This window comes from Crocodylus siamensis, chromosome 15 (assembly GCF_052110815.1).
Source record: "Crocodylus siamensis isolate JL-2025a chromosome 15, ASM5211081v1, whole genome shotgun sequence".
In the NCBI taxonomy this organism is placed as follows: Eukaryota; Metazoa; Chordata; order Crocodylia; family Crocodylidae; genus Crocodylus; species Crocodylus siamensis.
Window position 1 is genome coordinate 5,555,005 of NC_143409.1, and position 20,438 is coordinate 5,575,442.

At 48.6% G+C, this 20,438-nt stretch overlaps 1 protein-coding gene across 1 annotated transcript; it reads right to left on the minus strand.

Annotated features, from left to right (window-relative positions):
- Positions 1-21: 21 nt before the first annotated feature.
- On the minus strand, positions 22-15,400 carry HACD3 (3-hydroxyacyl-CoA dehydratase 3). The gene is made up of 11 exons (XM_090028807.1): positions 15,219-15,400; positions 14,440-14,482; positions 13,748-13,821; positions 9,917-10,081; positions 9,120-9,171; positions 8,537-8,647; positions 7,754-7,881; positions 7,072-7,184; positions 6,459-6,565; positions 3,022-3,153; positions 22-2,062 (listed from the first exon to the last, which is right to left on the minus strand). The coding sequence occupies exons 1-11, from the start codon at positions 15,312-15,314 to the stop codon at positions 1,986-1,988; spliced, it is 1,098 nt and encodes a 365-aa protein (XP_089884933.1). The 5' UTR covers positions 15,315-15,400; the 3' UTR covers positions 22-1,985.
- Between the last annotated feature and the right edge of the window lie 5,038 nt (positions 15,401-20,438).

The window sequence follows — 20,438 nt, forward strand, 5'->3', positions numbered from 1 at the left end:
ATGAAGAACACCACAAAAGAGGACTTTGCTTGTAAATCTTTATTGATAGAAACACACATTCGGTTGCTTTTAGAACTAGCAAACTGAGGAGATTATGGTCTGTAACAACTTCCACCAGATATTACAACTTAACTGAGAAATGTCATGTTGTTATGAATATGCATTCTATAATAAAGAATAAATGCCCTGTTGAGGAGCTCAAACAAAAAAATGGAAGGCAACATCCCTGCCATGCTAATGAGATTTCAGTGCTAACTCTAAGCTATATGATCCCTCAACTGTTATCAAGCAGGCTTGTGTATGCAAACGTGTGTGCAGTAGTGAAGCAGTAAGTTTATAAATTATGCCCTGCCTCTCCTGAGGAAGCAGTTTGTGCCCTGGCTTTGTCATCATGAGCCAAAGGTTCATTCATCAGACATTTCAAAAGTGACAGAAGTTCTTCAAGACCTAAGTCTTTTGTTGATAAAACTGTTCATTGCAGAATGCCCTCTGATAAGCCTGTATGTCCTTACCCTGGCCTGACAGGAAGAAGCACTGTGAGTGTTTAACAGTGAAAAAACAGCCAACAGTTTGATCAGTTGGGACCTGGGAATAAAAAGGACAGATACCTTTTTCCTACGACACTTTTTAACATACAGCCATGCAAACAGTGGGGTGTAGTGAACATCAGGGATGCTTCTGGATTATGGCTGTTAGCCTGCATTAAGGCTGCAAGCTGCTACAGGCTTTTAAATGTAACCACAGAAGCAAGACAGGGCTGAAGTCTCGGAGGTCAAGTTGGAGGTGCAGGGAGAGGGTCCACCACTGAAAATAGCTGATGCCAGGGTGGGGGCAATTTTTCTATGACTATTAAAAAAAAATCTCTAATGCAAACAGTGAAGAGTCTGAAAGCATCACTTGACTCTCCCCTATCTGGTCTGTGGCACCAAAACAGGTTGCAGCTTCCTGGATCGAGACAGACCCCCAGCACTCCATACTGAGAGTGGGTAAGCAAGTACACTTTGCAAACTCCTTAGCTGCACTCCTGTATTCAGGGAACAGGAAAACCGGTGCTTGTTTTCATGTCAGCATGATTTGATCGGTCACGTCCCCCTCACAGTTCCCGACAGGACAGAGCAAGGACTAGCTGCCTCTGCTGTGCTAATACCTCAGTATTACCTGTGTGCCTCCTAATGCAGTGCTCATGTCTTTTTCAGGGTACAGAGAACAAAGGGAACTTCCTGGTTTTCCAGTGTTCAAGCATCTAAATTCTCAGTCAGGAAGGGTGAGTTAGAAGCCACACAACAGCATAAAGCACCTGCTGCCTTAGTGTTTTACCTGGTAAGCCACCAAGGGAAATCAGAAGGACTAGGTTGCTTCCACTACTAATGACCGGATAGGACTTAGGTGCTGTTCAGGAACACAAGGTACTCCTGCTGCACTGGTAGAGAAACTATTGCACACAAGCCAAGAACAAGTTAGTCATGTCCAAGCCAACCAGTTGTACCTCCAGGTTATTTATAAATCAGCAGAAAGCTGCTAAAAAAAGCAGAGTTCCCACTGATCATTAATAAATGTCCCAAACCTCTTTGGGAGTGAACGGTCTGATATTATATCCCAACATCAGAAGCCTTATCTGCATGCAATATTGAAAGAGCAAATACCCAATTCAAAATAACTAGTCTTTTTCTATTTAGCGCTGCTCCATTTTTTTCTCGTAAGCATATTATATGCAGATAACAGGATTTCTTGGTAACATGGTGGTCAATGGGATATAAATTTAAGTATTAGTTCATTGTTCAATATTAAATACCATGCATATATGACGGAAGAGTAACTAAATATAGAGTATAGAGGAATGTTTTCCGAATATGCTAAGAAATCTAACGTGATCATTGAATTGTACAAAATTATTTATAGCATAATGGGTAAAACTGTAAGAATCACAGGCTCATCTTGTCTTTAAGATAAATTAGATAAGAATCAAAGTCACAGCTTCGCTGACTTTACTTCATCTTTCTCTTTTTTGGTCCGAGTTTCTGCCTCCTTTGCTTGTAAAGGTAACGGAAGTTTATAAACATTCCTGAAAGAGAGAGAGAGAGAGAATGTTTACTTGATGCCAAAGATCCATGCAGATAATTTATGCCAGACAATTTTTTTACAAAAATTCAAGAACTGGCACATTTCTCAAACTAGCACTTGCAAATAATAGTTAAATGATTTTTTCCTTAGGTGTCTAACTATGAGAGCTAAAGATAAACACTGCTTTGGTACTGTAAGGCTGCTCAAGAGTTCAGGTTGTCACCTTTGAAAAGTAGCAGAAAAAGGTAAAATAATTCTAGGAAACTTGCAAGGAAAAATGTTGTAAACTTTGCAGAGACTGTATCAGACTGGATCCCCAATGAGATGGGGGAAAGTGTCACTGTGATTTATTTTGTCCGACAGAATGGAAGTCTAGTTAGGGTGCTAAGTTTTTGTTTGTAAATCCTGAGTTGAGAACATGCATTCCTCTGACATCAGTAACATCACCTAAGACACCACACTTTTATCAAAGATCCACTAATAGAGAACAATCAGGTGTAGTTGATCACAGGTAAACATCACTTTTATATAATAGGCTGCTGTTAAGAAATCTCCTATATTGCTTTCCAGAGGACTACTCCTTCATATTGCACTGGTGCAATGATAGTCTAGTTAAACATCTCTATCCTGTTGAACTATAACTGTGTATTTTTTAGCATCTATATCTGTATGTACCTTAAAGTAATCTATGTTCTAGGTCTTCTTTTTAAGCAACCATTATTATTCACTTGTTTTCCTCTGAATTTGTTCAGTTAACATATTTAGACATACCACATGGACGAGAAGACTTTAAGCTTATACAAACTGGTGTTATGATGACTTCCCAAACACATGCTAATAATTTAATTTAAAAAAATGAAGCTGTCATCTTCCTTCCCCCATTCCCCCCCACCCCGACCACTGATTTTGGATTTTTCAACAGCTGGGAAAACACAATAAAAAAAAACCAGAATGGCCTACCTAAAAATAATAATATAAGGTAGATTTGAAGAAAGAATGAAAAGTTGATTGTGAAGTTCAGTGGATTTGGCAATCTCAAACTGAATTTTCCTGTTTCACTGAAGATGGGGATGGCCTGTATCACAGAGACAGCTGAAAGCAGAAAGTGAAGCAGGTGAGAGGTCAAGTACAAGGTAAACTATACAGCTAGTCAAACAGAAACTTTCTCAAATGACATCCTGCTAGTGATGTCTTCACCTGGATTGGCCCGCAGAAGGTACAGCTCACATGAGTGTAACCTCAAAACCCAGGTCAGGGTGGGGAGGAGTGCAATGGTGACTATGTAGAGAAGTCTTTAAATAATTCCTCTGAAGTGTGGTGGGCCAGGTTAGAGGGGAGATAAGAAGTGCCAACCTGACTGCTGGAAACTGATGTTCTCCGTCTATCCACAGGGCAAGCACAGCAGTCATCAGCAGCACTAGTGTCCTCCTAACTTACTTCCACAGATCAAAGGTAAGGTTGCTTCCCCCACCAGTACCATCTCAGACCTCTCCCAGACTACTACCAGCAAGGTTGCTAACGAGGGGTGCACTGATTTCGTAGTTGATACCGATAGCCAATTATTAACCAGCCATATTGACCAATACTGATCCACTAACCAACTTACAGGAATGTAGCTGGGCGGTGTAGGGAGTAGTGCCCTGCAGAAAAGTCTGTGGAGGGGAAGGGGGAAGAGGGGGACAGATTGAGGCCCCCACAGTGAGGGTGGGAATAGGACAGGGTAGGTGCTGCCCAGCCAGTGATGCATGTGACCCTGGGGCCGTAAGCAGGATGAAGCCATGGGTGGCTCACTCAGAGGGCGTGGGGGGAGGTTGAAAAAGGGGGCAACTCCCTGCCACTGAGTGCACCTCCGAGGGAGGTATGGTGGGCGTGTGCCACCTGAATTTGTGCATGGGGAAGAGGTGGGCTGCCTGCTATGGGCCAGCGCCAGCCTCTTCCTGGTGGGGCGGGGGCTAGGCCAGGGTTGGGTTCAGAGTGGGTGGGAGTAGGGCAGGTGGCAGTGCTGGGAGAAGTAGCCATGGGGGACCTATGGTGAATTTTGGGGTGCTATAGCCCCCCCCAAACCCTGCTTAGTGCCACCCCTGCTTGGGGCACTCCACTCTGCTGCCTTACCCTCAGGAGCCCTGTGCTGGTCACATGTCCCCTGCCCGCCCCACAGTGTGGGGCTCCTGAGGGAAAGGCACCAGAGTGGAGTGCACTGAGCAGGGATGGCGCTAGAGGGGGATTTGTGGGGAGGGCAATAGTCACCCCAAAATTCACCTTAGCCCCCCAGCATAGCCACCCCTCCCAGCTGAGCCTACCCTGCTCCTTCCCACTCTGAGTGCAGGCCTGGCCCAGCCCCTGCACCAGGAAGAGGCTGGTGTTGCCCCTGGCCATGAAGCAGGCAGCCCGCCACCATCCTATGCACAATCTGGGGGGGCATGTGCCCCCCATACCTTCCCCAGGGGTGCACACAGCACCCAGGAGCTATCTCTCCCCCTCCTTGGTGTTCCTGGATGAGCCACCTGTGGCTCCATCCCTCACCCAGCTCTGGGGGCCCATTCACCCCCCTGGCTGGACAGGGCCTGCCCCTAGCCATGCCCCTGCTCTACTCCCTCCCTCAACACAGGGGTCTCGATCTGCCCCCTCCACACCCCTTTCCTTCCCTTTCACAGACTTACCTGTGGGACGCTGCTCTCCACACTGCCCAGCTGCACTCCTGGCCACATGCATGCTGCAGCTGCATGCCCATGGAGTGTGGGGGCCCTGGCCAGAAGGCATACAGGCAGTCCTCAACTTACAACATTTTGAGTTACAACATTTTGCACTTACAACGTTTATAAATTGACACAGTTTCAAATTTCTAAAGTCAGTTTCAACTTTACAACACTTGATCTGACACCAAACCGTGCCAATGAACAAGTTCGCTACGTCGCCCATCTCCCTGGAGAACATCTGTCCAAATTTCCTTGGACACTTTCTTTAAGAAAGCAGCCAAGACTCCTGAGAAAACTCCAGCCAAGAACCCTTCAAAAAATCCAACCAAGAGCCCTTCAAAACATCCAGCAAAGTCTCCTCAAAGAAATCCTTCCAAATCAATGACTGCTATTTACAATATAAATACATTAATGTAGCTATGCTACTTATCTATAATTGATCAGATACAAAATTCTAGGTTATTTTTGGTGAAAATAGGGTATCAGGCCTTGGTTCAGGAACCAATCCCCCATTTATAGCATTTGTTCCTATGGGAAAATTGGTTCTGACTTCAGATGTGGTTTTCAAGAACCAACTGTGTCTTAAGCCTGAGGACTACCTGTATTATATTTATCGGTGAATATTATTGGCTACACCAACCAAAAAAAGCCAATAAAGTTAATTTTTCTTTTGTCGGTGCCAATCCAATATGGACCAATATGCACTTCTATTGCTAACTAAACTGGTAGCGTGGGTTACTCAGACCCTCCCTGGATGGGAGGTGGGGTCTTCTCTGGCTTTAGCTGTCATCCTTACTGGGTTGCCTGTGGAGCTGGGCAGCTGGTAAACTCACAGAAAAATGTGAGTTTTGGTCATTTCAGTGCTACTGTATCCCTCTGAATGTAAGACACACTTTAAAAAACAAATTTTCAATTTCTTCTAAAAACAGCCTGCATCATAAGTTCAAGTAAAAAAACCAAAAAGTATAAAGCTCTTACGGGCTCTACAGACATGTCTTAACTGACATTTTTTTTTCTCAACTGAGAGTTAGAAAATGTGGATGCATCTTCAATTAACAGGAAGGTTGAATTCAAATGCATCTTCTATCAGGTGCAATCTGTTTAAGTAGTTTGGATTGGAAAAAAATAGTTGGGGCTGCATTTGAGGAGCTAGAGAGGCTGGGATTGCCCATTTATTCAGTAGCTCAAGCTGTAGACCACAACAGAAGAGACCCAAAGCAATTATTTTCTTTAGCCGGAGGGGATGTGAATCCAATGTCTCACCACCAGGCTGTGGGCTCTTCCTGGGCAAGTGCTCTCAGTCTTTGACACCTGGATTCAGATGCCCTCCACAAGAGCAGGAGGCTCCCACATCCTTGGCAGGAAGACTTTAAGATCACCCCTGCCACCATACTGTCCAAGTCAAGCCCCTCATTTCCCTTGCGATTCTTACTAGTGCCAAAAAAGGAGGCTGAATAAAACTTTGTTTTGTCAAGAAAAATCTGAAGCCAATTTGGTTCTGAACAAATCTTTTTTCTGCGACGCGGGTTCTATGATGCAGACACTCTGTTGTTCGCCTCCATATGAAAGGAAGACTTGCAAAAGAATTAGGTTGCTACTGTCTCTCTAGCATAATGGATCTCAAACTGGTCCTGGAAAAGAAAGGAAGTCTCGCAACAGACTTATCAGCACGACAGTGAGGTGGGTCTTTCCCAAACATACCTTCTGCTAAGGCTCCGATAGGATAGAGAGGGATCCAGATGGTGTATCGGATCCAGGTGAGGACCTTCCATTCCATGTCAATGGAGGAGAGCATGTAGAAGGGATACCTGGAGCAAAGGCAGTTTGAGAAAAACAGATGTCACTTATGAGGTTAGCTCCTTACTTAACATACTGTTCCAGCATTGTGCATAGTGGCCATGAGGTGTCATCTGGCAACCCTGCTAACTATCTAAGATGCGACTGTGTGTTCAGTTCCTGCCTTAATGTTCACAAAGGGGCTGTTCCCTGTGGCTGTCATAGCTGTGCCCCCTTCTATAACCAAAGAGCATTTGCCATGAAAAATTATGAGTCCTATGATTGTCCTGGAGATGTGCAGGCATGCAGCTCTATCCTATCCCTATCACTAGAACCGATTCAGACTCTGGCAGACACAGGGCACTAACCAGAGTATTATGCTGTGACTAGCCTGACTCCAAACAAACATGGCTCTCCAGAGCCATAATGGCGATACTGATGCCAGAGGGCATCTTTCACAGGCAAAACTCAAAACCATTTGAAAGTAAAGGCTCCTTTAAAAATGAGATACATGCACAAGTGCTAGGGCAAAACAAACCTGAATATTTCTATCATACTCCAGGCATAGAATATGAAAAACACCACTGCTCTGCTTTGCATTTCTTCCATGCTGCCAAGGATGATGAACAAAATCAAATTCCTTCCAAATACCTGTTAGAAGAAACATGCATGCCTGTAAGTATAACACAAAATACAAACACAGCACAGTCAGGGGGCAAGCTAGCCCTTCCCCTTAAAAGCTCTCAGCCGCAGCACCATGTGTGCCTGTAGCATGTGATACTAAGGGCAGGGGTAGGCCTGGGTGAGACTGTAAGGCCAGGATCTACCACTGCAGCTAAGCTGTTTCCTAACCCTATAGCTTTTCTGCACTGGTTGTGTTTGGATCCTAGCCAGAAGCAGGGAAAGAAGCCATGTTTCAGAAACCTGGCCATACCTTATGTATGGCAGCAACTGACCCTGGCACAGAAACCTCTCTCAACAAGCTTCTCTATGTCTTTTTGTCCCAGGGGGTCCGGCCTAGGCAGGCAAACCAAGAGGGCTTACTGCCCAGGCTGGGGAGCATGGTTTCCTTCTAATTAGGTCAAGTGGATCCCAAGGGTGACACCAATGCTGTTGCATTAACTTACTCTAGCAGTAAGGCCTAAATACTACTATATAAAATATAGAACTACAGTGATCAAGATGGCACGGGGGGGAAAAGAGGCATCTTACCACATTACCTGCATTAGAGAAGGTATCAGTGGTGATCTGACGAGTCCTATTAATGAATTCACACTCTCCATAAGTGCAAGTGTCTGGCAGAAATACATCATGTCAGAAATGGTGTGGAAAGTATCATAGAAGGAATCTGTAAGTAACAAGAGAGCATTTAAAGGCTTTTGAATGCCTGCCATGGCAAAACCTACTCCACAATACATCCCTTGACTGCAATCAATTTGTGCATACATTTCAGTATCGGGTTTGGATTTGAAAAGTTGGCTTGCCCACCTTGTATAGATGGCTTTTGGGCAGCCTATCAGAGACACACTTAGTGCCTTACCTTGCTCAAGCAAAGGGTCTGATGCTAGAAGAAATGCAATACACTGAATTATTTCAGTACTTAAGGTACACAAAAGAAACAGTAGCACTGTACATCAACACAGTACACAGCTGTACACTTAAGAACAGCAGTGGCTTGGCTGTTCTGCTTTCACTAATCCCAAATGTCAGCGAAGTCAACATCTCAAATAGGGCATTTTCCCCACAGTACAATTTTTCAACAGAGAGCTTAGTATGTAGAGAACACAGCAAACATTGCCCCTAAATCATGGGTCTGCAGTTGCCATTTACAGATCCACAGTAATTCCTTTCCTCAACACTATGGCAACTTTGGGAAGTGTCCTGTTGTGTGTTTCAGTCAGGTGCTGACAGTTTCCTGAATGCAACTTTGCTAAGATTTCATTATTTGGAATTTTTTATAAAGGTCAAAGAAACAGCACAGCTATAGAGTGCCTACTACTTGCCTTTTCCCAAGATAAACAGTCGAACCGTCATGTTCACAAAAATCCAGGAGAAGCCCAGAAACTGGACAAGATTATACATGAACAAGTATCCTCTCTTCAGGTGTCTGAAAGCTGTAATCAAGTGTTAAACGTCAGGTTAGCAAAACACAGTGGCATTCCCATTTCCTGCAGTGGGTGGAGGATGAGATGGGGATAGCAAGGGGTCACCGATTCAGCCTTTCAAAGCTGGAGGCAGGTATCGATCTCTTCCTTATTAATAGTATGATCTGCCTACTGGAGTCAAAGGAAAACCTGGACTAGAACAATGGGAGTGTTGGCTTTCCTGTCACCTGCTTTCAGGAATGATATATCAAAAGCCACTCCCCTGTCAAACAGCGCTGCAGTGACACTGTGATTGGAAGTGATTTATATGAAGTCTAGGGCACTAATTTTCCAGAAAGACATATCAAGCTTCTTCCAACAGTGCTGGAAGGAGGCATGTGTGTTACAAAGCACTATTTTGCCTGTGGTGTGAATTAACAGACAACTATCACTATTTTTAAAATCCAATCAGCCTTATGCATTTAAAGGTGCAGTCACTTACGGTCTTTCGGGACTCTGGATTCTATTCTCATTTTGTTGATTCTTTCTTCCTCCTAAAGATGATGGAGAAAGTTACAATAAGTGTTGGTGTAATAAGCCACTAACCTGTTAATTAACTATCCTGTGGCAGAGCTAGTGGGGTTTACAACTCAGTTGCATATCCATTTCATACAAGCATTTAATTTTTCATGCAGACAAGGGGGGGCATTTTCTTTTGCATCAGGAAAGACAGTTACCCCAAGAGCAAATGCTTGTTTAACCAGCAAAGTTACTTTCACTCTATTAGTGAGAATCTCTAACAAGCAGATGCTTTTGCTGTTCCTTGTTTTTTAGAAAAAGCTGCTTTCTAGGACAACTATGGGTTGTTATTATTGCTTGAAGCTGTTTCTTTTTCATGTTAAAAAGTCATCCTCTGTTTCTCCTCTAGTCATTAATGGCAGATCTAACAGGTGTTAAATCCTGAGAAGTAACAAGGGAGTTTGTGTAGTGCCTAACCCTGTGAGACTCTCAAGCAGCCTAAGACTTTGAGGCATAAGTAGTTATAAGTGAGGCTTGGTTTAAACCCAAACCAGCTCATTTGTGACTTCCTTGTCAAAAACCAGGCAAGATTATACATAAACTGCTTGTGACAATTCTGCTTGCATCTTGTGAGTAACACGCTCACTGAACTCCAAGCAAATGAAAATGTTTAAACTCAGCAGCCAGAGAGAGCCTCTTCAAAACAGAATGGCTGTTTTCGTCTCTCAGCCCACCACACCTCAGCTGCTGGTTTAACCTGTGCATGCAGGCCGTACCCACCTTTTCTTTGAGCTCCATTTCAGCATCCGACTCGTCCAGCCAGCGATCGAAATCCGGGGCCAAAAAGAGTGGGCGTTTCTCTTGCTTGGTGAGTCTCTCCCACCAGTTGCTTTCTTTTTTCCTCACAGTGATGTTCAGCTGCCGCTGTGTCACTTTGTACGCTGGCTGCAACAGAAAGGGCGAGGGCAGCCACGTGAACACATGTCAGTAGGGCCCCTTACACAGCAGGCTGGATTGAGCTGGGGGCAGGTTGGTGGTTCTGGGAGGTGACATCCTGGATCAGCCACACGTACCAGGAGTGCAGGGTTATCCCAGCTGCCCCAGCCATGACCTCCATTCTGACATTCCCCTAAGCCCCATCTGCATTTCAGGTGCTTAACCCCCTGGCTTTCTGCATCCTCCTCTAGCGATGAGGTATCCTGTTCTTTCTGGACTTCCTGTAGCTATCCAGGCTTTTTCCCATTGAGTTGCTCAGCACACAGCACTGAAATGACTCAGGGGCTAAGGAAACCAGCTCTTTGATAATGAGGGACCGTGCACCCGGGAGCATGCAGTAGGGAATTCACGTTAAAAAACAGGTGGAAGTAATGCAGCAGCACCCATAACCTCAGATTTTTTCATTAAAAAGGTGGGGGAAAAGGAAGCTTTCTTTGGGAATTGTGTTGCTGGTGGCTTTGGAGTGCTCTGGGCTGAGACCAAGGCGTGGTTTTGAATTTAATTTCTTCGAGATCTCATATTCACTTCTGACCCAACAAGCTGAGGCATCATCAGGTGCTTCCAGACTTGTTTAGCAATAACTATACATACCACAGAATAGCGAAGGAGCTGGAAGGATTCTCCTTGCTTGGTAGAGGCAGGAGCTCTGGGGGTCTCCTTTGATGCATTGGATGCAATGGCCCATATTATTTGCAAGGTGACAAGCAGCTGTCTCAGTCCCCCCAACATTGTGTCCTGCATGCCTCCCAGATTTCATCCTGCTACAGAAGCTGGACCACTGACGGGAAGGTACTGACATCCGTCAGCTAGAAACTTCTTGTGGAAAACCTATTCTCTAGCAGGTGTAGGAAGCCCCATGAAGAATTCTGTGCTGGGGCTGGACAGTTAGACTGCCTGGCCGGTTGTGCTGCCCATAATCTATCTGTATGAACTCGCCAAGAGGCATTCCCACCCTCTACTCATTTTAACAGGCTGCAACAAGACAAGGGAACTAGCCCTCTTACTCCTGGGTGTGGCAAGGAGACCATGCGAGTTCCCCTGCTAGAGAACCACTTCCTGCAGAGGCTGACAGTCATCCGGCTGCAATGATACTGTTAGCTCCAGCAGGTGCCTTCCAAGCCATTGAGTGCTCAGGGGCATTTGCTTGTCGGCAGATCACAGGTTTACAGGGGATCACCCCTGGATGGTGCTGTCACTCTGCTGGGCAGTCTCCAGGGGCATTCATTCACCCTCTCAGCGGGTATCCTCACCCGGGGTCCCATCCTTCGTGACCCCCTGTGGCCGTCGTGCTCCTCCCTCCAGCCCAGCCAATACCGCCACCTTCTTCAGCTTGTCATGCAGTGCAGCAAGACAGACTGGGAAGCTGTTGGAAGCACCCAGAAATGATTTCATAGATTTCATAGACATTAGGGCTGGAAGGGACCTCGGGAGATCATCGAGTCCAGCCCCCTGTCCAAAGGGCAGGAAGTCAGCTGGGGTCATAGGATCCCAGCAAGATAAGCATCCAATTTCCTCTTGAAGGTGTTCAATGTAGGTGCTTGAACCACCTCCGCTGGCAGACTGTTCCAGACCTTGGGGGCTCGGACAGTAAAGAAATTCTTCCTTATGTCCAGCCTGAAACGGTCTTGCAGGAGTTTGTGACCGTTCGACCTCGTCATCCCTTGGGGCGCTCTGGTGAACAGACATTCCCCCAGATCCTGGTGGTCACCCCTGATAAACTTATAGGTGGCCATCAGATCACCCCTGAGCCTGCGCTTTTCCAGGCTAAAGAGTCCCATGGCTCTCAGCCTGTCATCGTAAGATCTGTTTTCCTGACCTCTGATCATGCGCGTGGCTCTCCTCTGGACTCTCTCAAGCTTCTCCATGATGATGGAACCAACGCCTGCCTCGGAAGATCAACACTGTCATCTGGGTTTGCAATCCTGAGGTGTGGTGAGTTTGTGCAGCAACTAGGGAATCAGACAGCCTTGCTCCATCCCTGTGGTTAAGCCAGGACTTTGCCCGTTTCCTTGGGATGGCAACCCTTGTTGCCATGCTGCCAAGCCTTGCCACCTCAATACTCAACCACCATGTACCATGATCCACACCAAGCCCTTAATGACTTCAAGGGATTGGAAGGGGTCAGTTCTGACCCACAGAACCACAAGCATCCCGGGCCCTGCCCATCTGCCTGAGACGTCACCTCTCCCTGTGGGCTTTATGGCCATGGTGAGATCATAGAGATGCTAGAACCCTCTTAGGCACTTTTTTAAAGCTATCTACATCCGTATCCAAGACACAATCAAAAGCAACAAGTCCCTGTTAAAGAAAAGACAGAATTATCTGGGCAGCCAGCACGACTACACGTGCTCTAGTCACGGACTCTCCAGTTTCCACTGTTTGCAAACTGACGTCTCCCTGTAGTGGCAGGATTTCTCTTTCATCCTCACCTCAATCCATGTCACTCCCTGCCAGCAGGTTTTTTGGTCTCTAACAGCAAATGAAGGAGTTCGGGGGATTCCCATTTTGTCTTTATTGCCGGGGACCAGAAAGGGAGGAGGGCGACGGCTGCAGAGGCAGCATTCTCTATGACCCAAGGAGGAAGGCCTATCACCCAAGCAGGTACCTGGATGTGGGACTCTGTATGTATGGAGTGTCACTGGACAGAGCTCATGGAGGAGGAGACCCAAGGAGCACAGTTGCAGCTGAAGGGTGTTGTTTGGAGGGGGATCTGAAGACAGGTTTCTCGGTGAATCAATGCAGAGAGGCCCTTTCCAAGTAGACTGCAGCATGAGTCAAAGACTGCCCAGCGCGTGCGAGTGAACTCGTGTTCCTTTCCCAGCACTTCTGCATCCACAGTTTGCAAACCCAGTTCAGCTATCTAGTCCTAGTGAGATCTGTTGAATTCTGCTTTAAAGGCGATGGTCTCCTTCCCTTCCTCTTTACCCAACCAGAAGAGAGATCTCCCAGGTGACAAGTCCCTGGCTCCCAGTCTTGCCAAAGCTATTCCCAAGGGCTGCAGGATATTACAGTTCTCCTATGCCTCCCCTCACCCATTGGGAGAGCAGATGATTGCCCTACAATGCTCCTATTGATGAAAAGAGGAACGACAGAAGAGCTTGTTTTTCCCAATCAGGCCCTTTGCCACTGCACTGAGATGGAAAGTGAGACAAGGTTTGCCTGTAGCAGACAGTCAGCACATCGCAGCAGGGCAGATGGCATTTTCCCCAATCAGGGCTGCTTCACACGCAAAATCCCTAGATTTGCTGCTATTTTACTAATCCACCTAAATTACCTTTTAAGTCTATCTACTCTTCATTTCTGTGGCAAATTTAAAGCCCAGTCCTGTACACTATTACCTAGGAGAACGACTGGCTGCAGTGAGATTATTTGCATGACCAAGTGCGAGTAAATCAGGCTCAGAGAAGGGATGCTGAACCCGTCCAGCATCTAGAACTATGATCGTTAGCAGACTTGCCTGTTGTCGCATCAGGAAACAAACCAGCCACCTCAGGCAGCATCCCTGAGGTTTACAACCAAGTCATTTTTCATTTTGTTAAACTGCATTTTGTTAAACTGCATATGGCAAGACTTCTCCTTTGAAAAGGACATCAGGAAGAAAGAAAATATACATACTTTGGGCTCGACAGGTTCCAGAAACTCCAGCTGAAATTCATAAATGTTGTCCCCCTTGGCACCATGTCCCTCAGCTAAAACAGAAGAAGCAACAATCAGTGTAAAGACCATGGGACACCCCCCCACATCGTTGTTAATCACCAAGTAACATAAAGAGCTTCTCCTGCCCCTCCGGGCTGCAGGATCAAAGTACAGCATAATGGGAATGCAAAACCAGAACAAATGCAAATGAAATGCTAAACAGCAGAAACAAAGAGGAGTTCAAAATAGGCGGTGGGCGTCTCAAACAGGAATCAAGAGCAGCTATAGCCCAGCATCACCCTGGGAAGGGCTTTCTGCATGAGGTAGGAAGCCATTTGGTGCAAGCTCCGCCTGACAGGAGTCACCACAGCAAAGGGTCTGTGTCCTATCCCACAGGCAACAGTGCAATCCATGCAAGCCCACTGGTGACACACTGTAAATCCACCAGGATCCACTTGGTCCCTGCACAGGACAGGCTCAACTTGAAAATCTGCTCTTTTCTAGGGAGCTGCTGCAAAAGGATCCTGTTTGCCTAAAGCTTTTGCAACTTGAGATGACACCTGACTCTCTTCTCCATACACTCCAGAGCTAAAAAAGACCTTTACATCCCTGCAGCCCTGCAGAGAGATGCCCAAATGCTACAAACTCGAAAAGCAGCCACTGTCACTTACCTTTGAAATGCAGCACATTGTCAGTGATGGCGATGTCAGGGCTCTGCGGAAAAAGAAACCGTTTTAGGTACGTGCTTGTTTTAAACCTTGGCTAAAGGATCCCAGCTGCAGCTGGCCAGGAGTGCACCAAGCGATGGCTTTCAATTCCAGCAGAGTAGATTTGGGTTACAGGTCAGGCGACGCTTCCTTACTGATAGAAACTGCTTCGCTGGAGCTTTGCAAGCGGAGGCTGGATAAGCACTGGGCGGGGAGGATTTAGGAATAGTTTCCCCATGTTCGTGCATAGGGTTGGACAAGGTAACCCATGAGACTTGTCATACTAGTCCCTGGTCCGGTCCAGCTCATGCCCTTTCTCCAGCCACCTCTTCCGCCAGCTCCCCCGTCCACTGTCATTTCTCTCTCCCCTTTTCAGTTTTGTTTCGCTCTGTCCTGCAGACCTTCCTGAACGGTTCCCACAGCCCGCCCTCCTGCCGGGGCGGTCCACAAGCACGGCTCCCCACCCCTCCGGGCTCAGGTGCCACCACGTCCTGGGGGACACGCGCCCGGCGCTGCACCCCGCTCGTGGGCCAGGAGGGGCCTGCCGGGCCCAGCCAGCTCTGCGGCGGGGAGAAGCCAGGGCCCAAGTGAAGGGGGCAAGGAAACAAAGCGCAAAGGCTGGGGCGAGGGGAGTTTGTTCTCCCCCCTCCCCCGACAGCTGGGGCACGGGCACGGGCACGGGCACGGGCAGGGCTGCGCGGCAGCCGGGGGAGGGAGGGTGAGGAGCGGGGCCCGGCCGCTACCTGCACGTCGCTGAGCTCCACGCGCAGGTAGAGCTCGTGGTGCCGCTGCGCCCAGTGCACGTGCGGCGTCAGGCTGGCGGCGGCGCTCTGCATCATGGCGGCGGCGGCGGCGGCGGCGGGACGGGCCAGGCCGCGGCTGCTCCGGCTCGGCCGGGCGGAGCGTGCGCACGCGCCCTGGCGTCGCCGCCGCCTCAGGGCCGGGCGCGGGTGGAGCCGGCGGCCGGGGCTTGCAGGACCGCAGCCTCCCGCCGAGCCTTTGTCTTGGAAACCTGCGCGGGTGGAGGCTGCCCCCCTCCCTCCTCCCTAAGACCCCCCTCAGCCGGAGCCCACTGCTCCTGGCATCCAAGCTCCAGGCTTTTTGCAACCGCTTGAAGGCTGCTGGTAAATCCCCACCTCGGCCTTGCCTTCTGCAGACTAAAGTCAGCCCGGTGCCCTCCACCGGTCCTGTCCCCCGGCCCCACAGCCGCTGTTGTTGCGCTCCGCCGGACGCTCTCCGCCGTGTCCGCGTCGTTTCTGTAGCGGGGGCCCCAAACGGCACCCAGGACCGCGGACGTGGCCTCCCCGGCGGGACCGGGGACCCGGCCTCCCCGGCGGGACGCGAGACCGGGGACCCGGCCTCCCCGGCGGGACCCGGGACCCGGCCTCCCCGGCGGGACGCGGGACCCGGGACCCGGCCTCCCCGGCGGGACGTGGGACCGGGGACCTGGCCTCCCCGGCGGGACACGGGACCCGGGCCGCGGCCTCCCCGGCGGGACGCGGGACCTGGCCTCCCCGGTGCTGAGCGGAGGGGAAGAATCTCTTCCCTGCATGTGCTAGCAATGCGCCTACGAATGCAGCCCCGGATGCCATTGGGCACGAAGGACACGCTGCTGGTTTATATTCAGCTTCTTGTTCACCACAACTCCCAGGTGCTTTTCTGCAGAGCTGCTGCCCAACCAGTCGGCCCCCCGCCTGCACCGGTGCATGGGATTGTTACGACCTAAGTGCAGGACTTTGTACTTGTCCTTGTTGAACTTCGTAAGATTTCCTTTGGCCCGGTCCTCCAATATATCAAGGTCTCTCTGAATCCTAGCCCTGCCCTCCAGCACAACTAGTACTCCCTGCAACTCGGTGTCATCTGCAGACTTGCTGAAGGCGCGCTCCATTGCATCTTCCAGGTCATTGATGAAGATATTGAACAAAACCGGCCTCCGGACCAACCTGTGGGGCAGCCCACCTGATATTGAGGTGCGAAGCAAGACTGCCCCATAATCGATACTCGGGGGTATCGCAGGCATCAGAGCTCCTACAAGGGGCAGGCCTGGCTGTACCCAGCAAATAAGCACCAATATGACATCTGTTCAGGATGACCAGAAGTAGGAGAGGGCCCAGAGATGAACAGAGATCCTTCCACGAAGGTATCAGAGTGGAGACCTCACAGACAAGCCACAGCTGTTGGAGGTGTAGGATGCAGCTGTGGCTAAAATCACTGCAGCCAAATCCCCTGTCCCAGCAAATCCCCAGCCAAGCAGGTGCAGGGAACTCGGTGAGAAAATTCAAATGCAGAGAAGCCATCGTGTGCCTAAGTGGTATAGGTCACCTGCTATAACTGTTCAATCATTTCTCCCAGAGTTTTCCTGGGGACAGAAGTGAGACTGCCCGGACTACTGTTCCCTGGATCCTCCTTTTTTAAAGATCAGTTTTTAAAGGTTTAAAGCTATTGTTTGATAAGCAAGCCACAGCTTGCTGGTTGCCTTCCTTCATGGCTTTCAGGGGCATTTTCCATTTCCCCCTTCATTCTTCTGACTTTTTTATCTGGCAGCTCCAGTGTTTAATCACTGAGGCCTCTAATAATCCATTCTGGGTTCTGTCCCTTGCTGCTGTCCTGAGCAAACAGGGCAACACCGAATGTCCTTGGACCAACTAACCCTGTGGCTTGAGGCAAGTGGAGAATTGGCACCAACAGACATTTTTGACAGGAGCATTGAGTACAGTCCTGTGTAGGTACCACATGCTTATGGTCCCATTCATAACCATACCGTGCCTCTCCTTACAGTCAGGTTTCTATGTTCAAGGACGAGCAAACTTTGCAACGCTTCCAACAGATTAAGCAGCCACATTTAGACAGATCTTGCACAACGCAGGACCCAGCGAGTGTGAGGCAGCTGTATTCCTTCCATGGCTTGGCCAAATGCTGAAAAACAGAACCCAAGTAAAACTGTAACAGGGCTCTTGAATTTGTATGGCACATTACAATTAGCACAGGCGTATTGCACTCGTCACCAGTGTCGGAGCAGGCCTGTGCCATTTGGATCAGGAGCAAAGGCCTGGTGGCCTCTGCAGTGGCACAGGCCCTCGTTAATGACACATCTGGCTGGGAACATGAAACACAGGAGTCCAGTGAGGGCAACAAAATGAGTTAGAGGTCAGGAGACATGACTTCTTAGGAGAGGCTGATTTATCCTAGAGAAGAGAAGACTGAGAGGGGGTTTAACAGCAGCCTTCAACTCCCTGCACAGGGGTTGCAAAGAGGATGGAGCTGGGCTGTTCTTAGTGGTGGCAGATGACAGAATAAGGAGCAACGGTCTCAAATTGCATTAAGGGAAGTTGAGGTTAGATATTAGGAAGTCTTTCTCACAAGGAGGGTAGTAAAGCACTGGAGCAGGTTACCCAGAGAGGTGGTGCAGTCTCCATCCTTGGAGGTTTTCAAGACCCGGCTAGACAAAGCTTTGGCTGGGATGATGTAGTTGGGGCTGGTCCTGGTTTGAGCAGGGGTGTGGACTAGATGCAATGTCCTGAGGTCCTTTCCAACCCTTGTTGTCTATGATTCTTTCTGGTACTACATTCCTGGGATCTGGGGAGAAGAACTCATCTGGGTCCACCTGAACTCTGCCCAGGGCAATGCCCAAATATACCTAATAAATAGGAAGGGCAAAGAATAAGACTGGAGTCAGCCTGGCAGGAAAAGAGGATCAAAGGTCGGGTTGGGAAAGTGTGGAGGAAAATGCATAGGACCTCTGGAAGAGCAGGTAGACTCTATAGTTGTGGTGAGGAGCTGGACTGCATGTTTGTAAGTGATCCCAACTCTCAGCCCACCAGCCAGCTGCCATTGTCAACCGGGGGAGCAGCGAGGATGAAACCCCAGTCTCACCATCCCAGGGATCCAGGAGGCAGACATGACCCGGGAGCTGACCTAGTCATAGCCCAGTGATGCAACTGGGGAAACTCAGAATACTTCCAGTAAGTGTTACAAGATACATCGTCATAAATCAGCAGAGAGGTGAGCCAACCAACTCAGTTCCAGGCATCTCCATGGGGTAGGCATGTTGACTCAGCCTTTATGCATACAATCTTTCCGGGGCTTTTATTTTTCCTTGATGCTAACCCACTGCTTTTCCCTCCTGTGTCCCAGCAGTGCTCCAGCACCGCCACATTTAGCAGGCTGTCTTGGACTGGCCTTCCTCCTTTTCCATGGATTACCCATTTTGCATGAATACAGGCACTTCACTGCAGCAGCACATGCGGAAAAGGCATACAGTAGTTCTCTGTTTAACAGCGTGTTCTCAGGACTGGAAAAAGACTGTACATTTACCCTGAGCATGCACTTATCCCAACTTAAGGTAAATAGTGCTTGTGAAATTGTCAGTGCTATGGTGTTATCAGCCCCCAAAACTGACAAGTGCCCATGGTTTTCAAGGCTTCTAATAGTTGTTTTCAGGGCTACTGTTAGGAGCATTGAAAACCAGCAGAGATTAACCCTGAAGTGGACTGTGGCTTGTCATTGGCAAGGCTTTTATAGCAGCCCCTTTGACACCTGCTTCCCCATCACCATACTTGTACAGCTAATGGAAATACAGTTAGGTTGCAAAGCAGACTGGGGTGAACAGGGCTCTGCACTTCAGCAGTTTAGGCATTTAACTGATATACAGAAAATTGATGTTTGTTATCACATCAGCACTGTGCAGCCCAGCTGGGCTGGCATTTTGTTATGCCATTAAGGAAACTCTGTATTTATGTGGTGTGCATGGAAATGGAGTGCACAGCACCTTGCTCACAGGTTTATTAGTGCTCTCACCTTTTCACCAGAGTCTGGAATTATGCAAAACAACAGAAAAGGCCTGGTGTAGAGCAGGCTGGATGAGGAAGCTAGGCCTGGTAAGGTTATCACTGCCCTGTGAGGCATGGTGGGAGGCTGTTTATTTTGTCGTGCACTTTCTGCTGGTCCTGTCCCCTGCATCCTTGCACAGAATAGGGAAACAGTGAGAAAACATCTTCCCATCTCCAGGCTGTCCCAAGAGTAGGCGGAACCCATGGGAGTGAAAATCCAACCTTGAGGGAAAAACACAGGGTTGACTTGGAGACTAGAGACCAGAGCAGTGGTAGTTAACAGCTCTAATATTACACAGTACCCTGCAACACCCTTAAAAGTATCTCATGGCATGCCAGGGTGCTATATCACCCTATTTGAGAATCAGTGGACTAAAGACACTACTGTTCCCATAGCTGTTTCTCTGTTCTCTCTTTTTCCCCATTCCAACTATTCTGCCCTGGTCCGGTCCTGCAGGGAGCAAACCAGGAAAGCCAAGGCTGCAACTGAACTCCAACTAGCTTTGAGCATCAAGGACAATAAAAAGTTCTTTTTCAGATATGTGGGGAGCCAGAGGAAAAGCAAGGGCAACATGGGACCTTGCTGAACCAGATGGGGCAACTGACAACTGATGCCCAGGAAAAAGCCAACCTATTAAATGGGTACTTTGCGTCGGTCTTTCGTCAGTCCCATGGGATGCCCATGCCCACTACGGGACAAGGAAGTCAGGGTGAGGGAGATCCCCTGCCCTCCATAAATGTTGACCTCGTGAAGGAACACCTTGAGAAGCTGGAGACCTTCAAGTCAGCTGGCCCTGACAATCTACACCCAGGGTACTCAAGGAGCTGGTGAGCATCATAGCCCAGCCCCTTCAAGAGCTCCTGGGGCTCTGGTGAAGTGCCCAAAGACTGGAAGAAGGCCAATGTGGTGCCAATCTTCAAGAAAGGGAGGAAAGTGGATCCGGCTAACTACAGGCCCATCAGCCTGACTTCTATCCTGGGGAAGATCTTAGAAAAGTTTATTAAGGAGGCCATCCTTTATGGACTGGCTGATGCCAACATTCTAAGGGATAGCCGGCATGGGTTTGTTGCGGGTAGGTCTTGCTTGACCAATCTCATTTCCTTCTACAACCAGGTGACCTATCACCTGACCAA